This window comes from Grampus griseus (assembly GCF_964374135.1).
Source record: "Grampus griseus genome assembly, chromosome: 8".
Taxonomy (NCBI): domain Eukaryota; kingdom Metazoa; phylum Chordata; class Mammalia; order Artiodactyla; family Delphinidae; genus Grampus; species Grampus griseus.
Genome location: NC_139002.1, coordinates 15,024,548 through 15,048,578, shown reverse-complemented (window position 1 = coordinate 15,048,578; position 24,031 = coordinate 15,024,548). Strand labels below are relative to the sequence as shown.

Below are 24,031 nucleotides of genomic sequence, written 5' to 3'. Positions count from 1 at the left end.
CCAAAGAAGACATACAGATGGGCAACAAACACGTGAAAAGCTGCTCAACATCACTAATTATTAGAGAAATGCAAATCAAAACTACAATGAGGTATCACCTCACACCAGTCAGAATGGCCACCATCAAAAAATCTGCAAACAATAAATGCTGGAGAGGGTGTGGAGAAAAGGGAACCCTCTTGCACTGTTGGTGGGAATGTAAGTTGACACAGCTACTATGGAGAACAGTATGGAGGTTCCTTAAAAAACTAAAAATAGAACTACCATATGACCCAGCAATCCCCCTCCTGGGTATATATCCGGAGAAAACCATAATTCAAAAAGATACGTGTACCCCAATATTCATTGCAGCACTATTTACCATAGCCAGGACATGGAAACAACCTAAATGTCCATCAACAGAGGAATGGATAAAGAAGATGTGGTACATATATACAATGGAATACTACTCAACCCTAAAATGGAACGAAACTGGGTCACTTGTAGAGACGTGTATGGACATAGAGACTGTCATACAGGGTGAAGTAAGTCAGAAAGAGAAAAACAAATATTGTGTGTTAATGCATATATGTGGAGTCTAGAAAAATGGCAGAGATGAACTTATTTCCAAGCAGAAATAGAGCTGTAGATGTAGAGAATAAACGTATGGATACCAAGGCGGGAAACGAGGGTGGGATGGATCGGGAGAGTGGGACTGACATATATACACTACCATGTGTAAAATAGATAACTAATGAGAACAGAATGTATAGCACAGGGAACTCTACTCGATGCTCTGTGGTGACCTAAATGAGAAGGAAATCCAAGAGGGGATATAGGTATACATGTGGCTTATTCACTTTGCTGTACAGCAGAAACTAACACAACATTGTAAAGCAACTATACTCCAATTTTAAAAAGTGCAGCTCACTTAAGATTGGATCAGAAATCAGAGACCCACAAAAGACCTGCTCTTTATCCAGGCCCTGAATGGCTAAGAGGGAAAAGTGGGATGCAGAGAATGAGGAAGGCCCTGTGGGAATAAAGACGAGGAGATCTGAGCTGGGCCCAGACTAGAAATAGGAGTTCAGAACCAAAGGATTTTAAAAACTAACCTCATGAAATCTTACAATAGTAACCCAAAGGTAAGGGAGCCTCACATTTCAGACCAAGAGTTAAATCACTGGCTGTCCACTTTGGCGACGCATGAGTGTCACTTTTGTAAAAGGTAAGTGCCCCAGCTCCACCCAAGAATTCCAAACCAGAGCACCTCTGGTGGAGCCCAGCAGAGAGCCACCAGCCACTCTGAAACCCAGCCAGGATCAAGAAGCACTGCGTTAAGTCAAAGAGCCGTATTCATACCCCACTTCCAACCCCATTCACCCCCTCAAAACCCCAGTGTGTAAGTCACAGCAGGGCTTTCCTCCAGTCACTTCAATTGTTTCAGGAGTTCCAGACCATAGATTCCTCACCAAGACTCCACTTGTCCCTGAGCCAGGGTAGAAACACAGGATGATTTCCACAAACTGCATTTATTTGGGGATAATTGGCCAAAGAAATCATTTGGGTTGGTTTTTATCTCTGTGATTCTTCCCTGGAACCATCCACAAAGAGCACCGTCCAAGCAGAGGGTCTGACCTGATGGGATGCTTGCGGCCTCTGGGGCAGCTCAGTCAGGGTCCCCAGGGCCAGTGTCCCGCTCCAGAGGGACCAAGTCCATGCTCCCCCTAATCAGGGCCTGTTCCTCCAGAGCTGTCCCTTCTCTCTGCCAAGCTTCAAGCCCTCCATCTTCAGCCCTTTGCCCAAGCAATGAGGCCGGGGGAGGACTTGGAGGGCAGGGGGTCTGACATGGACTCAGGACACAAGGAAGAGAGAGTCTGTGCCACGGCCAAGGGCAAAGGGAACTCCCCCTTCTTTTCAAAAAGCTTGCTCTGTCCTTGGCATTCCCCCATCTGACTTTTTGTCAGATGGGCTAGTTGGTGGTGACCTCAGAGAAGGCCAAACTGGGTGCTGTGGGGAGAGAGAAACAAAGCACATTTGTAAGAAGCATTTCAATCATAATAGTTACCATTTATTGAGCTCTTTCCATCTGTCTGGCCCAATTCTGAATTTCACATGCACTGTCTCATTTGATCCTTACCACCCGAGAGATAGGTTTTATTATTCCCATTAAGGATTAAGAAACTGAAGTTCAGAGAAGCTAAGTTACCTGCCTAAGACTGAGCTAGCTTCTAAGTCAAGGTAAAGATTTGGACCCTGGTGTGTCCAACTCCAAAGCCTGTGATCTTAACCATTGTGCTATACAGCCTCAGAAAGGGGACACGGCGCGGTGCCCCCTTCATTTAAGTAAATTTAATGAAGAAGCAAAGGTTCTTTGTTGCCCTGCTCTCTTTCAGATAACACCTCCCTACCTGAGGTCTCAAACAAGTGGTACGCAGGCCAGAATTCACCCACGGGCTTGTTTAATTTGGTACATAGTGTTTTAAAATAACTTGACAACCCCTGAAGGGCTTTGAGTTTGTGGCCCTGTCCTCTCATCACACTCGCTTTAGTGAAACCGTTTCAAGGGGACAGGGCTGCCATTTTCTGCAAAGTTTAAATCGCAAGCACCTGGCAGTGAACATGGGGAAGCTGGCTTTGGAACTGGCTTTCCCTCCTCCATCATCTCTGCCCCACAGACTATCTGCAGACAGTACCACCCAGGTGGCTGACACACTCCGCAGCAGCCACTGTGCAGCTGTATCAGCAGGTTTCTAAGATGAGGTTCTGGCCGTCACTGTAGCACCACATGGCTATAACAGGAGAAGGACGGGGGGAGGGGAATGACTATATTCAACTTCAGAGGGGAGCTTATGTTTCCCTTGGTGGAGCCAGGCCAGGGCTCTGATCTCACACTTCCCTGGCAGAACCTTTCTCTGCTGTAATTATCTGGAAGTCATGTGTCCTTAGCGCTGGTGTGACAGGAACAAACACAAGCCATCATCCTATAAACAGAGGAGGCCAGCCTCCCTGAACCCAGCAGAACACGGCTCCCTCCATGGCTGGGGTGCCTATCGTTAGTCTACAGATAGCATCATATCTCTCGCCAGCTCAGTCCTTTTGTCCTTACCCCTACTCACTACACAGCAAGGGTCTTTTTTAGGTGCTGGACTTCCCTGGACAGTTGAGCAAAGAGAAAGTAGGAATCAGACTCTGTATTATTACATGAAATTCAGCATGAAGACTTGCCGGCAATTAGATGATGCCAAGGTATAATAAGTCACAGAATTTAAAAATCTAAGAGTTGGAAGGCATCTTTTGAAAGGAAGGAAAACCATCCCTTGTGACACGATGCCTGTGCAAGGATCTTACAGGCTCCTCGTTACTATGCTAAGATCAATCCTTTCCAGCCCTAGAGATGCTCATAATACTCGAAACTGGGTACAAGGACAAGTTTGATATGACTTTTCTATCCAGCAGAGCTTCAGCTTCTCACCCTTTCCTACTACCTAGAAAAATCTCTGCCCTCAGCAGAGTGGCCTCCCCAGGGGACCTAGCAATGTGCATCCCCCATGAGTTTGCCGTAACCTTCCCAGCTCCTTTTCCCGCCTCCAGATGCCTGGCTTGGCTGGACCCAGAATATTCCTCACCATGGTCATGTAGGTGGCCTCTGACTTTCCACTTGATTCTTCATCAGTCACCTCTTGCATGGTTATTGAGGAGTAGATATGTTTCTAGAGGGGAGAAAATCATGTAAATATTCCTAAAACTCAACAAGTCTTACACGCCAGAGAAAAGGCTATCTACCACTCTTCAAGGGGACAGGGGTTCTCGAGGGTATAAACCACAAAAATCAGTAGGTCAGAGGGTTACTAAGAGCTAGAGAATTATCATAGGTCACGATAATCCACTCCTCAGACTTCCTGGAAATTAAGAAAATTAGCTCATCAGCAAAGAGCACTATCTTAAGAACCAAATTCTTTGGTTCAAAAGTCAAACATCTGGGACTTCACTGGCGGTCCAGTGGTTAAGACTGCACGCTCCTAATGCAGGGGGCACAGATTCGCTCCCTGGTCAGGGAACTAAGATCCCACGTGCTGCATGCCGTGGCCAAAAAAAAAAAAAAATCAAACATCTTTGTTTGGATGGGCATTGAGGTAGCAGCAGAAAATTCTTATCTTGCCAAATTATTTGTACTTTGTGATTATTTCCTCCTAATTAGAGTCATGGCAGGACGGCATTCATCAGCAGCTAACTGTCATCATCTCTTCCAGAGGGTTTATATGCCAGGAACAGCCCTCACTGAACTTCACATCTGTGAGGTCAGAGGTACTTTGTGATTCCCATTCCTGTCACTATTTGGAGAAGTGATATCATCCACTGGCAAAGTCTTGGACTTCTGGAGTCCCCTGCACTATGTTGTGAGAAAATCCTACTCTTGGGACACAAACAGCCCAAAAGATGGAAAGGTAAATATGATAAGAGGAGTTTTTCAAAGGAAAGAAAGAGAGAGAGAGAGAGGGAGGGAGGGAGGGAGGGAGGGAGGAAGGAAGGAAGGAAGGAAGGGGGGAAGAAAGGAGGGAGGGAGGGGGAAAAAAGGAAGGAGGAGGGAAGAAATGAAAGAACAAAAGGGGAAAAAAAGAGTTCAAGGAAACTAATCCATTTCTCAGTCCCTGGTAGCAATTATTTATCACAACTAATATGGTTGAAAAAGTTCTTGATCCTCTCTTTCTAAAGGTGCCCGAATATTTAATCTGAACAATTAACTCCTTCACTTAACTCTGGAATGGATCGTAATCATCCTTTATATTGATACCGTGCCTCATAGATTACAAAGCACTTGCCTATCATCATGTTATTTGAACCTTACAACGGGGCAAATATGTTTGTCCTTAAACTCATTTTACTGATGAGAAAACTGAGGCTCAGGGAGGTGGCAGAGCTGGGCTTGAACTGGGACTTTCCCAGGGCCCTCCAAGGATGTACTGGGCTGCTGGACTGGCCCTGTCCGCCCCACGCCACTCACTCTCCCAGGGACTCATTGCAGTGATGGAGATTTCCTGAGCCGCTGCTCTGTGCCAGGCACTGGATGCGCCGAGACATAACGATGAGTGAGACACAGTTCACACCACCTGGATCCTGGAGCAGCCTCCACCTTGCCCTCACTGAGCACAGCAGCAAAATGGCACAGTTCTTCTCTTACCTCTGGATTTGCCTTCTTTGTGTTCTCCAGGTTTTTGACCAAGGTTGTGGAAGTTACTGAACTGCAAAGGCATGAAAAGCATGTGGAATTACCCAACCAGCACCGTATATCCAAGGGTGACAACATGAGACCACACAGAGTTTTATGAAGAGAGAGACCCCAGGTTAGGAACTACTCCCAGACACCTACAGCCCATGCTACCCAGCTCCGCTTGAGATCTGAGAGATGCATCTCTTTCACCGAGAGCAGAAAGGCATCTGGAGATAGTTTAGGGTGAACGACAGCTTCAACCTCTCTATTGTCACACTAACAAGTTTTCTGCCCATAACAATTTTAAGTGAATTAATAGAGAGGGGCCATGGGATTCGATTTTAACATTTCCGAGGACTGGGGAGATGGAGCTGAGCCAGCAGGGAGCAGCAGAAGCTCAGCGAGACACCGGTTCAAAGGCTTCCGGCTTCTTTCTTCCAGGGAGGAGGCCAAGCAGAATTATCCCCTCAAACACCCAGGGCTGGGAGCTCCGGCCCCTTCCTTGCCCTTGGCCTTTGATCGCTCGACCATCTGCCTTCTGCATTTGCCACTAAATAGGCTTCCTTTTTTTCCTATTTTGGCCTAAGGTGGAGCGAAAAAAGAAAAATAACAACAACCAGGGTTAAAGCTAGAAAGGAATGTATATTATTTTGTCTCAGAGTAGAAATATTTTAATCGTATTTTCTGATTATAAAGTTGTATGCTCTGATTGTAAAATAACTCAAATAATACAGAAATGTAGACAGTCTGAAGTTGAAGCTCCAGTAAACCCCCTACCCTCCTAGGACCCACGTTTTCTTTTATCCCAAATAGCACTATTAATATTTTAGAATTATCCTTCCAAACCTCTCCCAATGCAAGCATAAGTATACTCACACAAAATATATTTAGTATATATGCTGCTGAAGAGAGAATTACATAATATGCTTTTTTATTAAAATGAGATCATACTATATATTGTATAATACTACTCCTTGGACATCTTTCTCCATCATTACATACAGAGCCATGCGGTATTTCATTGAATGGAATACCAATTCATTGAATCATTACCTTTCTGACAGGCACTGAGAATGATTTCAGTTTTTTTTTTTTTTTTTTTACGATACGTGGGCCTCTCACTGTTGTGGCCTCTCCCGTTGCGGAGCACAGGCTCCGGTCCCGCAGGCTCAGCGGCCATGGCTCGCGGGCCCAGCCGCTTCGCGGCATGTGGGATCTTCCCGGACCGGGGCATGAACCCGTGTCCCCTGCATTGGCAGGCGGACTCTCAACCACTGTGCCACCAGGGAAGCCCTGATTTCAGTTTTTAATTATAATCTTTGCTACAGCAACCACGTTTATGCACAAGTCTCGGCACATCCGTCCGACTATTTCTTTAGAATAAACTAGTAGACAGACAGACATGGGAATGCTGCTCTTCATTTTGAGGGAAACTGAGGCCCAGAGCAGAGAAGTGAGTTGATAGGGAAAGCCAGGTTGTCTAACTCTCGGTTCAGTGCTGTCCACATGCCCAAAGCAAAGACCTTCAAGTTCAAAACCAAGTCAGAGAGCCCCTGGGGAGTCAAGTGCAAACCTAGCAGGCAGCACCAGTTTCTGGATAATACATGTCCCATGGAGAAAGGAGTCCCAAAAGTCAGCACTACTCAGTCTCAATGGGGGTTCTTGCCCATTGACACTATTTCAAAAAGAGAGTCAATTTGCCCTAGCAACATAGTTCATCCATAGTTGGATAAACGGAAGGATATGAGCCTGCCAACAGCCAGTGAAACACCAGTGCCCGTGCCCAGAGCCTCGGTGTATTTCTGAGGTACTGGTAGAATTTCAAGCCTTTAAAAACACATTTCAACAATAAATAATTTAGGACCTGAGGCCATTCATTCAGAAGTAGCTTCTCATAATTAAAATGTGGTCCTTCAGATAAAACCACTGACAACCCTCAAAGCCTGAGCTTCTCTACGAAGTACATACATACTGTGGGCAATTCAAAAATCGTTTCGGGCATTGAATAGCACCATTACGGTTCTTGCATAAGATTTACACTCTTAATTGTGCTCTACTTGGACCAACATTTGTAAGTCTGTGTAATCTTTGTAAAATGAGGATGGTGTGGGAATGTGCAAGGCCTTTCAGGATAACAGTGAGCAAAGGGGGGGGGTCACTATACGATGACGTCTAATGTGGTAACCACAGATGATTCTGGTTTAAAACACCCCCTTCTGTGAAAATGGCACACTTAGAGACTTATCACTCTCTTCCACTTCAGGCTAGAGGCATCTCCAGCCCCCCAGCCCAAGAGATGGGAGCAGCCCTGTACCTCTTATTCCCATAGGTCCTCTTCACAATCAATATCAGAACCGGAAGCAGCAGGATAGTGGCGCAGACAACTCCCACAATGATCACCAGCTGATTACCGCCCAGGATCTCAGGTCTGAGGGTTACTGAGGTCACCAATGCTTGGGAAAGGAGAGAAGTAACGACAGGGCCTCAATAATCCAGAAAAGAGCTGGGAGCCTCACCAGTTCTAGACCAAGTAGCAACAGCCACGTCAGAAGTGGGAGGAGAAGGTCAGACTACACTCCGTGTTGAAACACTAGGACTCCATCTGTCCCCATTAGATTGAGAACCAAAGTCCGCTGACACACACACCCACCCACCCCCGCTTACCATTAAAATGTAGACTAAGGTCGGTGGGAAAAGAGAATATCACCTCACCTACAGTAGAGTTTCCTTTCACATTAATAATTCTATCTTAAAATGTGGTTTACCAAATGACAGAAATAACAGACATGTTAGAGCCTGCTCTACAACACTCAGCCCCATAGTCATGATACAAAGTAAAGCACTTCCACCCTTATGGCGCCCTTCACTCATTTCCTCAGTTCACTCTGAACATACACATCAAACACCTCCTGGGTGCCAGATATCACTAGGCACAGAAGATACAAAGACAAATAGTGCGTGGTCCCTGCCTTCAAGGAGAGAGACAATGTAAACAGAAAACCACAGACTGCTTATAGATGCTTTGAGAGCAGTCCATATAGAGTACAGAGCAGCACAGAGAAAAGGGTACCCAATTCTATGGGAGCAGAACCTGAGAACTTGTCAGCAAAAGTTTAAGAGTTTAAGTTGAGTCTTAAAGGAAACATCAAGGTTTTTTTGGCAAACAGTATGGGGAAGGATGGTAGGGACCTTATACCCAAGGTCTGGAGCTCTTAGGTGCTTTTTTTGTTTGTTTGTTTTGTTTTGTTTTGTGGTACGAGGGCCTCTCACTGTTGTGGGCTCTCCCGTTGCGGAGCAACAGGCTCCGGACGCGCAGGCTCAGCGGCCATGGCTCGCGGGCACAGCCGCTCCGCGGCATGTGGGATCTTCCCGGACCGGGGCACGAACCCGTGTCCCCTGCATCGGCAGGCGGACTCTCAACCACTGCGCCACCAGGGAGGCCCTCTTAGGTGCTTTTAGGTGACAGGATGGTGCTTTTAGAAACTAGCAAGAGTTCCATGGGTCTGGTTCAAAGGTTGTGTTTGTCGGTGTGGTGGGGAATGAGGCTGGATCAGTAACAGGAGCTAAGTCATGCAGGACCTTGATTATCTCAATGAGGAGTTTGGATTTTTTTCCTTGGCGATGGAGAAGACATTAAGAGATTATAAGCAGTTGAGATTTGTTACTGAGAAAGATGGCACTCAGAGCTGCATGAAGAATGAGGGGTAGTGACTGAGAATGAAAGCAGAGACTTGTTAGAGGCCTACAGTCCAAGACGGGGATGAGACAGCCAGAATAAGGCGGTGGTGACAGATGGGAGAGGAGGCAGATCCAGTCAGTAGTAGACAGCCATAAAAAGGAACGAAACTGAATTATCTGTAATGAGGTGGATGGACCTAGAGTCTGTCATACAGAGTGAAGTAAGTCAGAAAGAGAAAAAGCAAATACGGGTTGCTAATGCACATATATGGAATCTAAAAAAAAAGGTATGATGAACCTAGCGGCAGGGCAGAAATAAAGACGCAGACGTAGGGAACAGATTTGAAGACACCGTGGAGGAAGGGGAAGCTGAGATGAAGTGAGAGAGTAGCATCAACATATATACACTACCAAATGTAAAATGCGTGGCTAGTGGGAAGCTGCTGCATAGCACAGGGAGATCAGCTCAGTGCTTTGTGACCACCTAGAGGGGTGGGATAGGGAGGGTGGGAGGGAGACGCAAGAGGGAGCGGATATGGGGACATGTGTATGCATATGACTGATTTGCTTTGTTGTGCAGCAGAAACTAACACAACATTGTAAAGCAGTTATACTCCAATAAAGATATATATTTTTTTAAAGTCAGTAGTAGAAATGACAGGACTTGTCAACTTGTTAGACTGGGGGTCATGGGAAAGGGAAGAATCAAGTACAACTCCCAGGCATCCAGTTGGATAACTGTGTAGATGGTGGTGACATTAACTGAGGTTGAAGAGATGGGCTGGGGAGAGGTGAGAGGGGTAGGTTTGGATATGTTGTATTTGAGTATTTGTGGAATATTTGGGTGGAGCTCATATAATACCTAGAGATAGATAGATAGGCAGACAGATAAAGTTGTATCTAACATAGAATATATTGAATGTATGTAGAACATGGTGTTCAATACTACTGAGGTAGAGAAGGTCAAGGATGTGCCTTTAGAGTACCATTGGTGACCTATGCTAGAGCAGAGGTAGAAGCAGAAGACTGAATGCAGTGTGCTATCAATTAATGGGAGATGAGATAGGAGACACCATGTCCAGCCCTTTAGCAAGCTATCTGGCTGTGTAAAGAAAGAAATACATAATGTACTGTGGGGAAGGTTGCACAACTCGGAATATACAAAAAACCATCAAGTGTACACTTTAAATGGGTAAATTGTAAGGTATGTGGGTTGTATCTCAATAAAGCTGTTTCAAGAAAAATAAAGATATAGGATGAGAGCTAAAGGAGACAAGGACATAGGTAAGAGGAAGAGTGGAGTGTATGTTTGTGCTGAGTGGTAGAAGCCCTTGGAAAGTATGGGCTTAAAGAGCCATGCTGTGAGGATCCTGAGAAGGAAGAGAGAGCACCACCCGAGCACAGGGGCTCAGATAAGCCCTGGGTGGAAGGGAGCTCAGGATGGCAGGGCAGGGAGGACGATGGGAGTGGATGTAGGTCCGTTTGTGGGCGGGGAGGGCTCCAAAGTTGAATGAGCTCCCGTTAATGGCTTCTATTTTCTCTGTGAAGTGGAGCAGAGACTTCTGAGAGTGAAGAAAGCCATCTGTCTTCTTCCCTCTCCAGCTGGGATCCTTTGCTATTGGCAAGAAGGCGCCTCCATAGACTTAGGTCTCTGGCCAGAGGTACTGGGGTGTGTTGCACCCTCACCTCTATCCCTGCCCCCAACCAACCACAGCCCAGCCCTGGGTCCCTAGCAAAAGGCAAAGTCCACAGGCCACATCCTGACTGCTAACTGGGTTATGGTTTAACTTGAACTCCTCACTTATCAACCTCTATCAGTCAACCCAATTTAGTCTTTACTCTCCTACACACCAATGGCCTTAATACACAGTGTTTCGCCAGAATACAGAATCTTTGATCAGGAAACCCCTCTATTGTTGGTTCTGACCCCTTCCTGTTTTCTCTCTGTTCTTTGCTGTCTCTCACCAGCTCGGGACCATCTTCCTTTCCACTACAGAGCACAGAGCATCTCCCTTGAAGCCAAGTCAAAACAACTCCAATCCATCTCTGAGCTCCTGTACTTTTAACTTAGTATATTACACTAATGATGAGTGAGGTCCGGCAGAGGGGTGGTGTTCACTCAATATGAGCTTTTTTTTCCTTGACCTGCCAGCAGGGAAGAACTAGGGTGAGGCAAGTAAGGTGCATAGGGCACCAAATTTAAGGAGGTCTCACTCTCAAGGTCATGCAAGTACAGGGTACAAGTGCTTGATAAGTGCTGGGCTTATCAGGTTCAGGCAAGTACAGCACCTGGGAGTGATGCCTCCTTAAATTTTGCACCCTAGAAGCCTCTCCAGCCTCACCCTAGTCCTGGCCCTGCCTACCAGCTATGAGGCTCCTCCTCCCTCTCCAACCAAATGTTAGATACTTCGAGGCTCTTTCAGGATCACGTGCAGCACAGTGGTTTTCCTGACTGTCAGGTTCCCCAGGTGGATACTGCAGGTGTAGCTTCCTCCATCAGACTCCTTCACTCTGTGGAGCACAATGGAGCCATCGTTGTGGGAAGTGTCCCCCACCAGGTTTACACGGTTCTGGAAGCGGCCCCAGTTCTGGGGGTATCCCATGGCTGCCTTGAGTTTGGGGTAATAGCGCAACACAATCTCCTCCTAGAAGGGAAAGGCAAAACGTATGAGATTGAAGGGCTGGGGTAGAGGGGCGCCGGGAAGGTTGAGGGGGGGGGGCTCTCAGGACTCACAGACTGTGTGTGGAAACAGTAAAGGTATTATCAGAAGGTATTAAGTAACACAAATCCATGGACACACGTGTCTGCGGGCACATAGTTGTGCAGGATGCCACCAAACCACAAACAACTCTTCCATCTCAAGAGAGGGATGAGGAAAGTGGGAATGAGGGACTTTCAGTTTTTTGCACTTCTCCAGTAAAAAAAGTAAAAGTACTCCTTTACTTTTTATGACACATCCAGTTGGATTTCCAATAGGCACCTGAAACATGTCTAAAACTGAACTCCAAAATTCTCCCCCAAACCAGTTCCTTCTTATCCATCCCATTTTGGTAAATGGCAACGTCTTCTTCCATAAGCTCTGGTTAAGAATCTTGCAGTCATCCTTAACTCCTCTATTTCTTGAACAACTCACATCTAATCCCACAACAAACCCTCTACCCTCGAAATACATCCCAAATCTAGCCACTTCTCACCTCTTCCACAGTCTGGTCCAAGCCACCATCTCTCACCTGGATTTCTACAAGAGCTTCTCAACTTGTATCCCTCTATACTCCCCACTACAGTCTATTCTCAGCAGATGAACCTTTAGAAATATAAGTTAAATCGTATCACTCCTCTGCTCAAAACCCTCTAAGAGCCCTCCATTTCTCCTAAAAGTACAAAGTCCTCCATGAGCTGCCCCACCCCCATCTCCTCTCTGATTTCATCTTCTACTGGCTTTTTCCTCACCTACTTGGGTCACTTCACTCCAACCACACCAGTCTCCTTGCTGCTCCTTGAGTACTGGCCTCAGGGCCTTTGCACTTGTTGCTTCTTTTGCCTGGAACACTCTTCTCCCCTAGACAGATGCACGGTTGCCTCCTTCACTTCCTTGAGACCTCTGCTCAAATGTTACCTTTTTGGTGAGGTCTCCCTGACCACCTACATAAAATAACAACCACAAAACCCTGCTTCCTTGTTCTCCATAGCTCTTACTATTACCTGACATATCATGTATTTATTTCTTCATTGTTTTACTATGTATATCCCTCCATCTTTTTTCTTAACATCTTTATTGGAGTATAATTGCTTTACAGTGGTATGTTAGTTTCTGCTTCATAACAAAGTGAATCATCTATACATATACATATATCTCCATATCTCCTCCCTCTTGTGTCTCCTTCCCACCCCTCTAGGTGGTCACAAAGCACCGAGCTGATCTCCCTGTGCTATGTGGCTGCTTCCCACTAGCTACCTATTTTACATTTGGTAGTGTATATACGTCCATGCCACTCTCTCACTTTGTCCCAGCTTACTCTTCCCCCTCCCCGTGTCCTCAAGTCCATTCTCTATGTCTGCGTCTTTATTCCTGTCCTGCCCCTAGGTTCTGTCCCTCCATCTTGATTGTAAGTCCCCCATCAGGGCAGGAGCTTTGAGTATTCACTGCATAGCAGATGCTTTAAAAACACTTGTTAGATAAATGTGTTGGAGTTTTTTATAAAGTTATATAAATATTATTATTTTTTAAAAGCTTTTAAGAAAAGGAAATGGGCATACAAACAGAAACATGAATGAAAAGACCTGGCTTGTCTCTTGTGATTCAAATTCACAACCCAAAACGTCAACTCTCATCCTATTTTCTGCAGTGTCTCAATTGGTGGATGACATATAAATGCATGACAAGTTCCCAGAGGTGAATCTGGAACTACATGTAATTCCCCAGACCCCACCATGATGCCACCATTTCTTTTTTTTTTTTTTTTTGAATTTTTGAATTTTATTTTATTTATTTTTTATACGGCACGTTCTTATTAGTTATGTATTTTATACATATTAGTGTATACATGTCAATTCCAAACTCCCAGTTCATCCCACCACCACCCCCCCACCACCACTTTCCCCCTTGGTGTCCATACGTTTGTTCTCTACATCTGGATGCCACCATTTCTGACCCACTCAGCATATAGGAATCAAGTGAGTATAAATGACTTTTTGTAGGGATGACCTGGAATATGTCTTCATTTATAAAAGTTAAATCTTTTCTAAACTTTGTACCTTAACTTTTATTAACAATAAGTTACCTGAGATATCTCTTACAACACACCTTGACTCATCAGGATATCATCATGCCATAGTTGACATCTACTGGTCTAATGAACTAACTTGCTGTTTACTACTTCAGAGTTCCCATGAAGTACTCCTCAACCTGGCCCCCAGGACCTACTAATCCCAACATTCGAAGCATCCATGAAGATAAAGAAAATTCCCTCCATCACATAAATGGGGCAATGGGGCACAGAAGAAAACTCACAAAAATAACCCAAATAAGAATAAGAGGGCTTCCCTGGTGGTGCAGTGGTTAAGAATCCGCCTGTCATTGCAGGGGACACGGGTTTGAGCCCTGGTCCGAGGAGATCCCACATGCCGCGGAGCAACTAAGCCCGTGTGCCACAACTACTGAGCCCATGCGCCACAACTACTGAAGCCCGCACGCCACAGCTACTGAAGCCTGTGTGCCTAGAGCCCGTGCTCGGCAACAAGAGAAGCCACCTCGGTGAGAAGCCCGCACACCGCAACAAAGAGTAGCCCCCGTTCGCCGCAATTAGAGAAAGCCCACGCGCAGCAACGAAGACCCAGCGCAGCCAAAAATAAATAAATTAAATAAATAATTTTTTAAAAAAAAAGAATAAGAATGCAAAATGGTATAGACGATCTTATTTGCAAAGCAGAAATAGAGACACAGATGTAGAGAACAAACGCATGGATACCAAGGGGGAAGGGGGAATGGGATGAACTGGGAGATTGGGATTGACATATATACACTATTGATACTATGTATAAAATAGATAACTAATGAGAACCTACTGTATAGCACAGGAACTCTACTCGATGCTCTGTGGTGACCTAAATGGGAAGGAAATCCCAAAAAGAGGGGATATATGTATACATATAGCTGATTTACTTTGCTGTACAGTAGAAACTAACACAACATTGTAAAGCAACTATACTCCAGTAAAAATTAATTAAAAATAAAAATCAAAAACATTTTTTTAATTTTAAAAAAAGAATACGAATGCAATTGTGCTTATGCCTAGCCCATTGCCTTCCTGGCTAGGCCACCAAAATCATCCCCCTTGCTATCCCATGGACGCTACGAAAAGGGGAAGGGAGAAGAGGAATTAAACTAAAATGCAGTGGCCAAGTCATGTACAAATGCTTTACATCAGCCGTCTCCTATATGCGTCCTGACAACCTGAAAAGCTGAGCAGCAGCAGCATCTACTTCTTCTTCTTCATCATCTTCATTAGAGTCATTTTTCCCAACCGGAAGCTGAAATTGCCCAGCCAAGTGGCTGAGCTGAGAGGCCCAGCTTTGCCAAGGTCCAAAGCCCAAGCCCTCACAACACAACCACATGGCACCTGGTGCCTGGATTCTTGATCTCCCCGCTCTGTCCTGACAGCATCGGCCAGGGGCTTCTTATACACAATGAGGGTTTCTCCTCCTTACCTTGGTGTGCTCTCCTGATGAGAACATCCAGTCTACCCTGGTCATGTGTTTCTCTTCTGTGCTGTGGAAAACACATCCCATCTGAGTCGAATCACCCACATGAGCCATGAGCTCTGGGGATAAAATGATAAATCAAGTCAAACTCACGGTATAATCTATAGAAGCCAAAGAACTTCTAGAAGAGATAATATTTAGCCAAAGATCCTCAACAGTAAAATCAATGTCACCGCCAAACACTGCACACCTTCCCTCCACAGGTGATCCAGATTCTTCTGTGTGGTCAAAGTACTCAGAGGTTTCTCACTCAAATCCACACAATACCCCAAGGATAAGACAATACCCTCTAGCTACCAACATTGGGGTCCCACTGACTTCAGTAAACACTTTCTGGTTCTCTTAATTCCTTTCTCCTTCTCCTTTTCTAGAACCTCTCCCACAAGCCCCAACTCCACTTCAAGCTTGTGATAAAGAAAGTACAGAAAACCTTGAAGCCCCCCACTTTCTGTTCTCCAACTTAGATACCCACATCTGCTTAACATAAACAGGAAGTGGAAAGTTATATAACTCTCATTCTTATAAATAATCCACTGGCTCTCCTAGCTGAAAAACTGAATCACGGGTAACTTCTTTTATTCTTTTACAAGTTGTCTTAGGACTTGCTTCGGACAATTCTGGCTAGAGTACAGGTCACAGGACTGCTTGCTAATTAGGCCAAGACAACAGACAGTTTTCCTCTTGGCTTTTCTTTCTGTTTGAATCCCTGCCCCCACTTCCCCATCTGCTCCCCCTTCCCCTGCTCCTGGCTTTCCAACAAATAGTCTCTTCCTCCTGCTTATTTGTACGAGCAGCTGACCCCATCATATGTTTACTGCTTTAGTCATTTCAACAAGTCCCTGAAAAAGAAAACAATTGGAAAGATGCTTCTGATTTTTCAATAGTGCTCTATACGAATCGACCACAAAGTCAATTAAGAAAAGAAAGGCAGGATGATATTTAAGGGAGACACAAGCCTAGGTCTTAACTGGACAGAGTTCCTTCAAGAGAGCATTAAGCGGAGCTCATAAAGGAACACAGTACATCAGCTAACCTTTTCATCCAAATTGTGTCCCTGGGAGAACGTTAACTTCCCACCCAGGAGGAAAGACGCACAATGGGAAGAAAGCAAAAGAAAATATTATGAACTCAAAACTCTATGGAGGGAATTATTTTGGAAGTAATAAAAATTCACTGCAAAGAATACCAATAGGGAAGGAAACACCCTCTAAATCTATGAGTATATTAAGAATTGAACCCTGTTTTTTAAATGCAATAATAAGAACTGAACATTCTGAGTTCCTTCAACACACACCTAGGTGTCTATGCCATCTGCTAGACACCTAGGATATCACCTAGTCATTACAATATTTTGAGATATGCACTATTACTCTCCCATTTCACAGAGGAAGAAAGTGAAAGAGCCCAGAGCTTCATGGCCAGTAAAAGGCAGAGCCAGCACTCAAACCCAGGCCTGAGTGAAAACAAAGCCCACGCTTTCTCACTCCCTTTACTGTTACCACCTCACTTAAGTGGAAGGATGGCTGATTCTAGAGCAAAAATATGGGAAGTTAATATTATTTTTATTTGTAAGAAAATTGTCTATACCACTGAAATTTTGTTTTCCAAATATTAGGAACTTTCTCTAAATTAGGATTTAAAGCACTGTTAGGTGTGATTCCAAAACATGGGCTTTTAATTATTTCATTAGATTGCCTCCCTTCTAGAATCATAGACCTTTATAAATTGAAAAGAGATTAGAATAGAATAAAAATAATAGAGTAATGAAGTTAGGGATCCAGAGGCCACCTAAAGCGCACATACTATACGACCTACCATGTGCATGAATCCCTTCAATAAGAATGTTTTCTCTCCTTGAACAACATATTTTCCAAAATGTTAAACCAAACTCAAAACATTGTTCAAGCAATTCATCTGATATGAAAACTTTAATTCAATTTTGAATCTTAAAAATGAAGATCATCTGACTGAAATTATATGCACAAGTTTGAATAAAAATTACTTTTTGTTCTCTTTATGCTTTTCATCAACTGTTATACAATATATCTATACAGTATAAGTGTATAATCTGAGGACACACACATTCAGATGCCTTAAAATCCTTTCATAGAATAAAATGGAAGCAAATTCCTAAGAAAGAAAGAAAGGGAAAGAAAGAAAAAAGAAAATTGTTTATAGTGTTTAAAATAAGAACTACGAATAAAAGAGTTGAAGTAGTAGAAACACAGAAAAATTACAAACTGAAGGATAAACTTTGTGGAGGAAATCTAGATGAGTTTTCACATGGAAGGAGATGGCCACCAGGCAAATGGTCAGGAGTTAGAGCTATTCCCACGCCGGCTGGAAAGGAAAAGTAAATACAAATTGCTCCACTGGCTACTGGGAAATCTGACTACCCCTAAAATTGCTCTAGCCTGCTCCCATGGACTCAGTTCTTAAAACTGCCTCCTTTGGGCTCCTTCCTTCTGTGTCTCTTCTAAGCAGGAATAGGCACCCGTTTTGTAGGACATGCTTGTAGTCCTCAGGCCCAGCATCAGAGAACAAAGTAGAAAGGGGTAACTCAAAGATAATCCTTGGGGGACACAGACAGTTGGTTCATTTCTTCTTCCTGGAGAGCCATAGATTTAAAATCGAAAGAAAAATGCAATTGAAAAAAGTAGGAAAAATTAGGAGAGAGGCCAGAGGCCACCTTCTACAATTCCTTCTACCCTTCCATTTTTTAGAAGTCAGATTCAAGTGAGGGATGCTAATTTAAGAATTTCCTTCATTTGACAAATGTTTACTGAATGTTTACTCTATGCCAGGCATTGTGTCTAGGGCTGGTCATGGGACCAAGAACACAGATCCAGGTGAGCAGGGGAGACACAACTGAACAGGTGTGTTGAATATCACCAGAGACAGGGACAGGGTGCTCCAAAGGAGCTCATTGAAAGAATGGACCTAAACTAGCTGGCAGGGAGCGGGGTGTCCAGATTCTAGTTCACTCACTAAACAGCAAGCTCTCCTGAGGCCAAAGACTGTTCCTTCTACCTCACACTTTTAAAGAATGTATCTAATTCTGTGGTTTTCAAACTTTTTAAAGCAGCAGAATTCTTTCTTCAAACGAAATCTTATCTGGCAGCCCAATGAATATAACAGGAAAAAGGAAAAGGACTTTGGTTGTAGTGGAGGTGGAAGCCTGAGGTCCTGCCCAACTAGATCCTCTATCAATCCCCTGCCCTGTTCTCATGCTTTGTGTGGCCCACCAGGTTCCTTGGACCTTGAGTGTTCTATAGAACATGTTTTTTAAAACCAACAATCTACTGAAGCCATTTATAAATGGGAACATAAGGTCCTAGGAAGTTAGAGAGATCTGCTCATTTCTTTCATATACCCCAGAACACCTAACATCGTTACCTACAAAATATGGACACAACATCAACATGGATAACTGATGGGAAGCATCAGGGTATAGTGGAAAAAAAACATGGACTTTGTTGACAGAGGTACCAGGGTCCAAGTACTGGATATGCCATTTAATAAATATATGTCCTTAGGCAAGTCACTTAATCTCTCTAAACCTCAGTTAACTCATCTGTAAAATGAAAAGAATACAGTTCTTCCTTCACAGCATTTTCATGAGGTTGAAACATGATAAAGTAATAATAAAATAATGATCATCATTATTTTTATTTTATTGAGGACTCACTCCGTGGTAAGTACATAGCACAATGGCTGTCACTTGCTCAACAAAATCAGTTCGCTTCCCTCACCGCACACCAAATCTCTTGCCCCTTCGCCCTTCTGAGTAAGCATTTATGTACCTTTGGGCTCCTCTGGTAGTACATGCAGGACCACTGCTTTTTTGAACACCAGGCTCTCCATTTTGAAGCGGATTTCACAGGTATAGTTTCCCTGGTCAGCCTCTTCCACATTTTGCAGCAGGAGAGAACCGTCATGGTGTAAGATGTCCCCCACCAAGTTCACACGATTCTGGAAACGCCCCACAGGCACACTGATGTTGGCATAATAGAAGAGCACGTAATCATCCTGGAGGGCAATACAACATCAGAGAAAATGTAAAGTCCATGGCACCAGACCCAGGAGTCTGGATTCAAAAGCCCCTGTTCTGTGGAGGCAGCATAGTCATCATCACCACTGTGATCAAAAAGTACTTGGGGGCTTCCCTGGTGGCGCAGTGGTTGAGGGTCCGCCTGCCGATGCAGGGGACATGGGTTCGTGCCCCGGTCCGGGAAGATCCCACATGCCGCAGAGCGGCTGGGCCCGTGAGCCATGGCCGCTGAGCCTGCGCGTCCGCAGCCTGTGCTCCACAACGGGAGAGGCCACAACAGTGAGAGGCCCGCGTACCGCAAAAAAAAAAAAAAAATAGTACTTCGTACCCAATTCACCATCAACAACATCATCATCATCATCATCACCATCATCGTGTGCCTGGCAATACACTAACTTGCACAAGGCTCTGCGGCTCATTTTACACAAAGACAATTGGAGAAACAGGGTCAACACATTTCCATTTCTTACAGTTTAAGGTAAAATGTAACACCCACTCTGAAGATCACTCTGGGGATTCAAACTCACAACTTTTGAAAAGCATCTCCCATCTTCACCCTGTGTTCTGCCATGGCCTCCGCATTCGATGGCATCCAAATGTAATCCCACAGACAGGCTGTTGTGAGAATCCCCAGCATGTTGGCTGCTACCGCTGTCCTTTCTGCCCTCCTCCAGGCAACTTATCATAAGGCATGGGAAGGACTCATCAACAGGGAATGGTTTACAGACTGGGAGGGGGAGCCACTTAGACCATGGGTATTTCCCTCTTATAACAATAAATAGTAATAAAAATTTGAGTGACAGTAGCATGATAGGGATAACATGCTCTGAGCTACAAAAGCAATATTTCATTTGCAAACATTGGGACTTTATCGTCAATAATATATTACTTAGGACATATTTCGCAAATGATCCTGACATACAAGTATCTCCACAGAATCTCAGATGAGGTTTAATACACTCTGTTTCCTAATCCAAAGAGCTCCCATGAAAGGCCTTCACTCAGCCATGCTGAATCTGCTAATGCCAACACTTCAAGCAGCCGTGAAGGAGAAAGAGATGATTCCCCAGCACATAAATGGGTCAGTGGAGTGCTGAAAGAATCTGCCCCCTCCCAAAGAAAAGATTCCTGTGACACCATTCCTGTGCCTAGCCCATAACTCTTTTTGTCTAGACCAATGCGTTTTCACTCTTCTCGCCCTCCCACCCACCTATGCTACTCTACAAATGGGAGAAATAGAGGAAAGGAACTAAAGAACTTTATGTGCATGTCTCCCATTAGCTTCTCAAGGTCCCGAAAAGTAAGCATTACCATTATTATAATCACCTTCATCTTCACAGATGGGGAAGTTGAATGTCAGAGAGTTTGAGCCATTTACCCAGCTGATTACACAGCCAAGAGGCCAGGAGGAGGCTCCGTTCTGGCAAGCTCCAGAGCCCAAGCTCCTGCAACCCCGTCTCATGGCACTGGATGACCTGATTCTCCCTCTCTCCACATTCTGACACCATTGGCCAGGGACGTTTAATACACAGCAGTGTTTCCTCCTTCTTACCTTGAAGTGCTCTCCTGATGAGAACATCCAGTCTACCTTGGTCACAAGTTTCTCTTCTGTGCTCTGGAAAATACATCCCAACAGGGCTGAATCACCCACGTGGACTGTTAGCTCCACGGAGGAAACAATCAAGTCATTCAGGCCCAAGAAATAACCTACAGAAGTCGAAAAGGCAAGAGGAGGCATCATTCAGACAAATACACTCAGCAACAAAAACTAGTATTAATCTCCAAGTATATGCACCTTTCCACCCCAGATGACCCAGCGTGGACAAAGTATTCAGAGGCCCTTCATTCCAACCAGCATGGCATTCCCAAGGGTAAGAGAAATACTGTAGTTCCCCCCACGTAGCTCAAATCAGAGGAGTTCTACAATCTTCATGCTATATAGATGCTAACTGGTCCTGTGCTCCTAGCCAGTCCCTTCCCCTTTTCTAGAATTCATCCCTGCAATCTCCTTTCTAAAGAAAGAAGAGAGGGAATTCCCTGGTGGTCCAGTGGTGAGGACTCTGCGCTTTCACTGCCAAGGGAGCAGGTTCGATCCCTGGTTGGGGAACTAAGATCCTGCAAGCGGCGTGGCATGGCCAGAGAAACAAAACAAAAAGAAAACAAGAAGAAAAGAGAAGAGAAACCCTGAAGTCTCTCCTTTCAGGTCATGAATTTAGACATCCATAAACAGGAAATGGGATGTCTCTGGCTCCTAGTTTCAGTTAGGGAACTGAAAAGCCAGTTCACAGGTACTTTTGCTTCCCTCTGCCTTTCTCCTTCTTTAGTTCCTTTACAAAAGCTTATCTCTGAATTTGCTGGCTGATTCTGGCTGTAGTGCAGGTCCTTGTAATTAGGCCAGGACAGAGCACAGCTCCTCCCTTGAATTTCCTTTGTTTGCCTTCTCCCCACCTCCCTCCTCCAGCTCTGCCCTCAGCCCTGGCTTTCCAGTCTCTAGGGTTAGCCCATGCGGTACCCCTCCACTATCTGTCCATTGCTCAAGTAATTTCTCTTTTCCCTTAAAGAAAAAACCATTTCTAAAGAGAAAACCATTACATGGATATTTCTGTTTCCACAGGACATGCTCTATGCAAAGAGATAACCATAGCAAGAAAGACACATTTAGATGCTGGCCAGTTCCTATCAAAGAAGAGCCAAGTGAACGAATTTTGGAGTAAACAGAAAATGTGCCAACCTCTCCATCCAAGCTGCTGCCCCGGGAGAAGAGTGTTAACTTCCTGCCCACAGCAGGCAACACGCAGTGGGGAGGATGTGAAAGAAAACATGAACTCTCCACTCTCTGGAGGGAATTATTTTTTGAAAGAAATCAAAAGTACCTGCAAAAGCGACCTGGAATTTTCCTGTAAGGAAGAACTGAGCAACTTTAAGTGTGGTTAAAGGTATAAGAAGCTTATTTAATGTAACATGAAGAGCACTGTCTATAGAATTAAATGAGTTTGCTAGAAAGCAAGAGCAACAACCAAAGCAAAGAGAAACTTATACCTGATAGGTAACCTTTGTACAGAAATGGCTGAAGAAATTGAGACTTTCTACAGAGGAGGAAAACCTCTCCAAGAAGTACAATACCCCCTGATGTCACCAGGCCACTCCACACGGGGTTGGATTGTTAAGTCTCTGGATGGAAGGGCAAAAACTTGCAGGCTGCTTCACCCAGGAAATGTCTAAATAGCCTCTGAGATTTTTATAACCCTGATTCCATGGGGAAAAAAATTCTCTAATACATACCAGTTTCATGTGTGTGTGTATGTCTGACTGCATGTTTGTGCACATGCTATGTTGCCTGGAATTAGAGCAAAGACAATTCTTTTGTGCACTTTGCTGAGTCAGTGTTTAGGTCACCATGCAAAGTTTAAGAAACTAATAATAAAGAGAAAAATAGAATAGATAAACAACAAGGTCCTACTGCATATTACAGGGAACTATAGTCAATATCCTGTGATAAACCATAATGGAATATAAAAAAGAATGTATGTATATGTATAACTGAATCTCTTTGCTGTACAGCAGAAATTAACACAACATTGTAAATCAACCATACTTCAACCATACTTTAAAAAGACAAAAAAATAGGGACTTCCCTGATGGCACAGTGGTTAAGACTCCATGCTCCCAATGCAGGGGGCCCGGGTTCAATCCCTGGTCAGGGAACTAGATCCCACATGCATGCCACAACTAAGAGTTCACATGCCACAACTAAGGAGCCCACCTGCCACAACTAAGACCCAAAGCAACCAAATAATTTTTTTAAGTTTTTTAAAAAAGAGAAAAAAATAAAAAGCTATGAGAGCAAAGCATCTCATTAATTTATTCTTTCAACAGAGCTATATCCATGGGATAAAGAGAAGACAAGGGGACAAAAGGATGAAAAAGTTAGAAAGAGATGGGATTAGCAAGAAGAAGCAGCCCTGAGCACCATAGGAACAGGAGACTCCAGAGCAGGCTTTTTAAAAGTGGAGCTTAAGGAGAAACCTGAAGGATAAGGAAGGCTTAGGCATGCTTGCTAGGGTGAGGTGGGGAGAGAAGGTTCCAGGCAAAAGAAACCATCCAAAATTGGGAAAGAGCTCAGCGCATTTGAGGAACTGCAAGAAGACTAGTGTAGCTAAAGCACGAAAACAATTACAGGGATTCTGGGACTCCCTTTGGTAATTTCATTTCCTGATCTGAGACTAGCTGTGGTTTTAAAGATAACAATTTAAAGTGCAGGAATACCAGCGAGAAACTTTCTTTGTATCCCATAGGAAGGTCCTAAAACACCCAGTCAGGACCCAAAGGCATTCTGTTTCTAATAGCAGCAGAGGAATATTCAGCTTTCCAAGGAAGAGTCTCCTACCTGGCTTCTAAAACAGCTGTTGAAGCAAAACGGCTGTTTCAACAAAACTGTGAAGTTCCAGGTTGGGGTTTCCATTTTCAACAAAGCAAGGGGAAATGAAAATATATAAAACTGGCTTCTGAACACGCATGAGACTTACAAGAAATCAAATACCCTCCTTGGTCCCTTGGCTTCTACTTACTGAGTAACACCGGCACCAGGATGCGTTTCGGTGGGTAAAACATGCTGCTCTCAATTTTTCAACCTTAAAAGAAAAAAAAAGTCAGAAAATAGTGTCAAGAGAAGTTCATTAATTTAACACATCAATGGAGAGTTCTGTGAGTCAGCCTCTGTCTGAGGCACTGGGCTGCAGCACGTAGCAAGGAAGACAAGGTCCCGGCTGATAGCAGCTTGCACGTGGAGGGGAGATGGAGAGGAAAAAAGCAGCAAATGAATGAATAAGAAACAGTGGATGCTGGTAAC

General features: G+C 44.3%; 1 protein-coding gene across 1 annotated transcript; it reads right to left on the bottom strand.

Moving 5' to 3' along the window:
- Window positions 1-1,523: 1,523 nt before the first annotated feature.
- Window positions 1,524-23,793, bottom strand: JAML (junction adhesion molecule like; the record flags this gene model as incomplete). Its single annotated transcript, XM_082660855.1, has 9 exons — window positions 1,524-1,989; window positions 3,609-3,692; window positions 5,162-5,222; window positions 7,506-7,644; window positions 11,277-11,514; window positions 15,078-15,190; window positions 18,935-19,160; window positions 20,735-20,889; window positions 23,751-23,793. 9 exons carry the CDS (start codon window positions 23,791-23,793, stop codon window positions 1,897-1,899), a joined length of 1,152 nt encoding a protein of 383 aa, XP_082516981.1. The 3' UTR covers window positions 1,524-1,896.
- Between the last annotated feature and the right edge of the window lie 238 nt (window positions 23,794-24,031).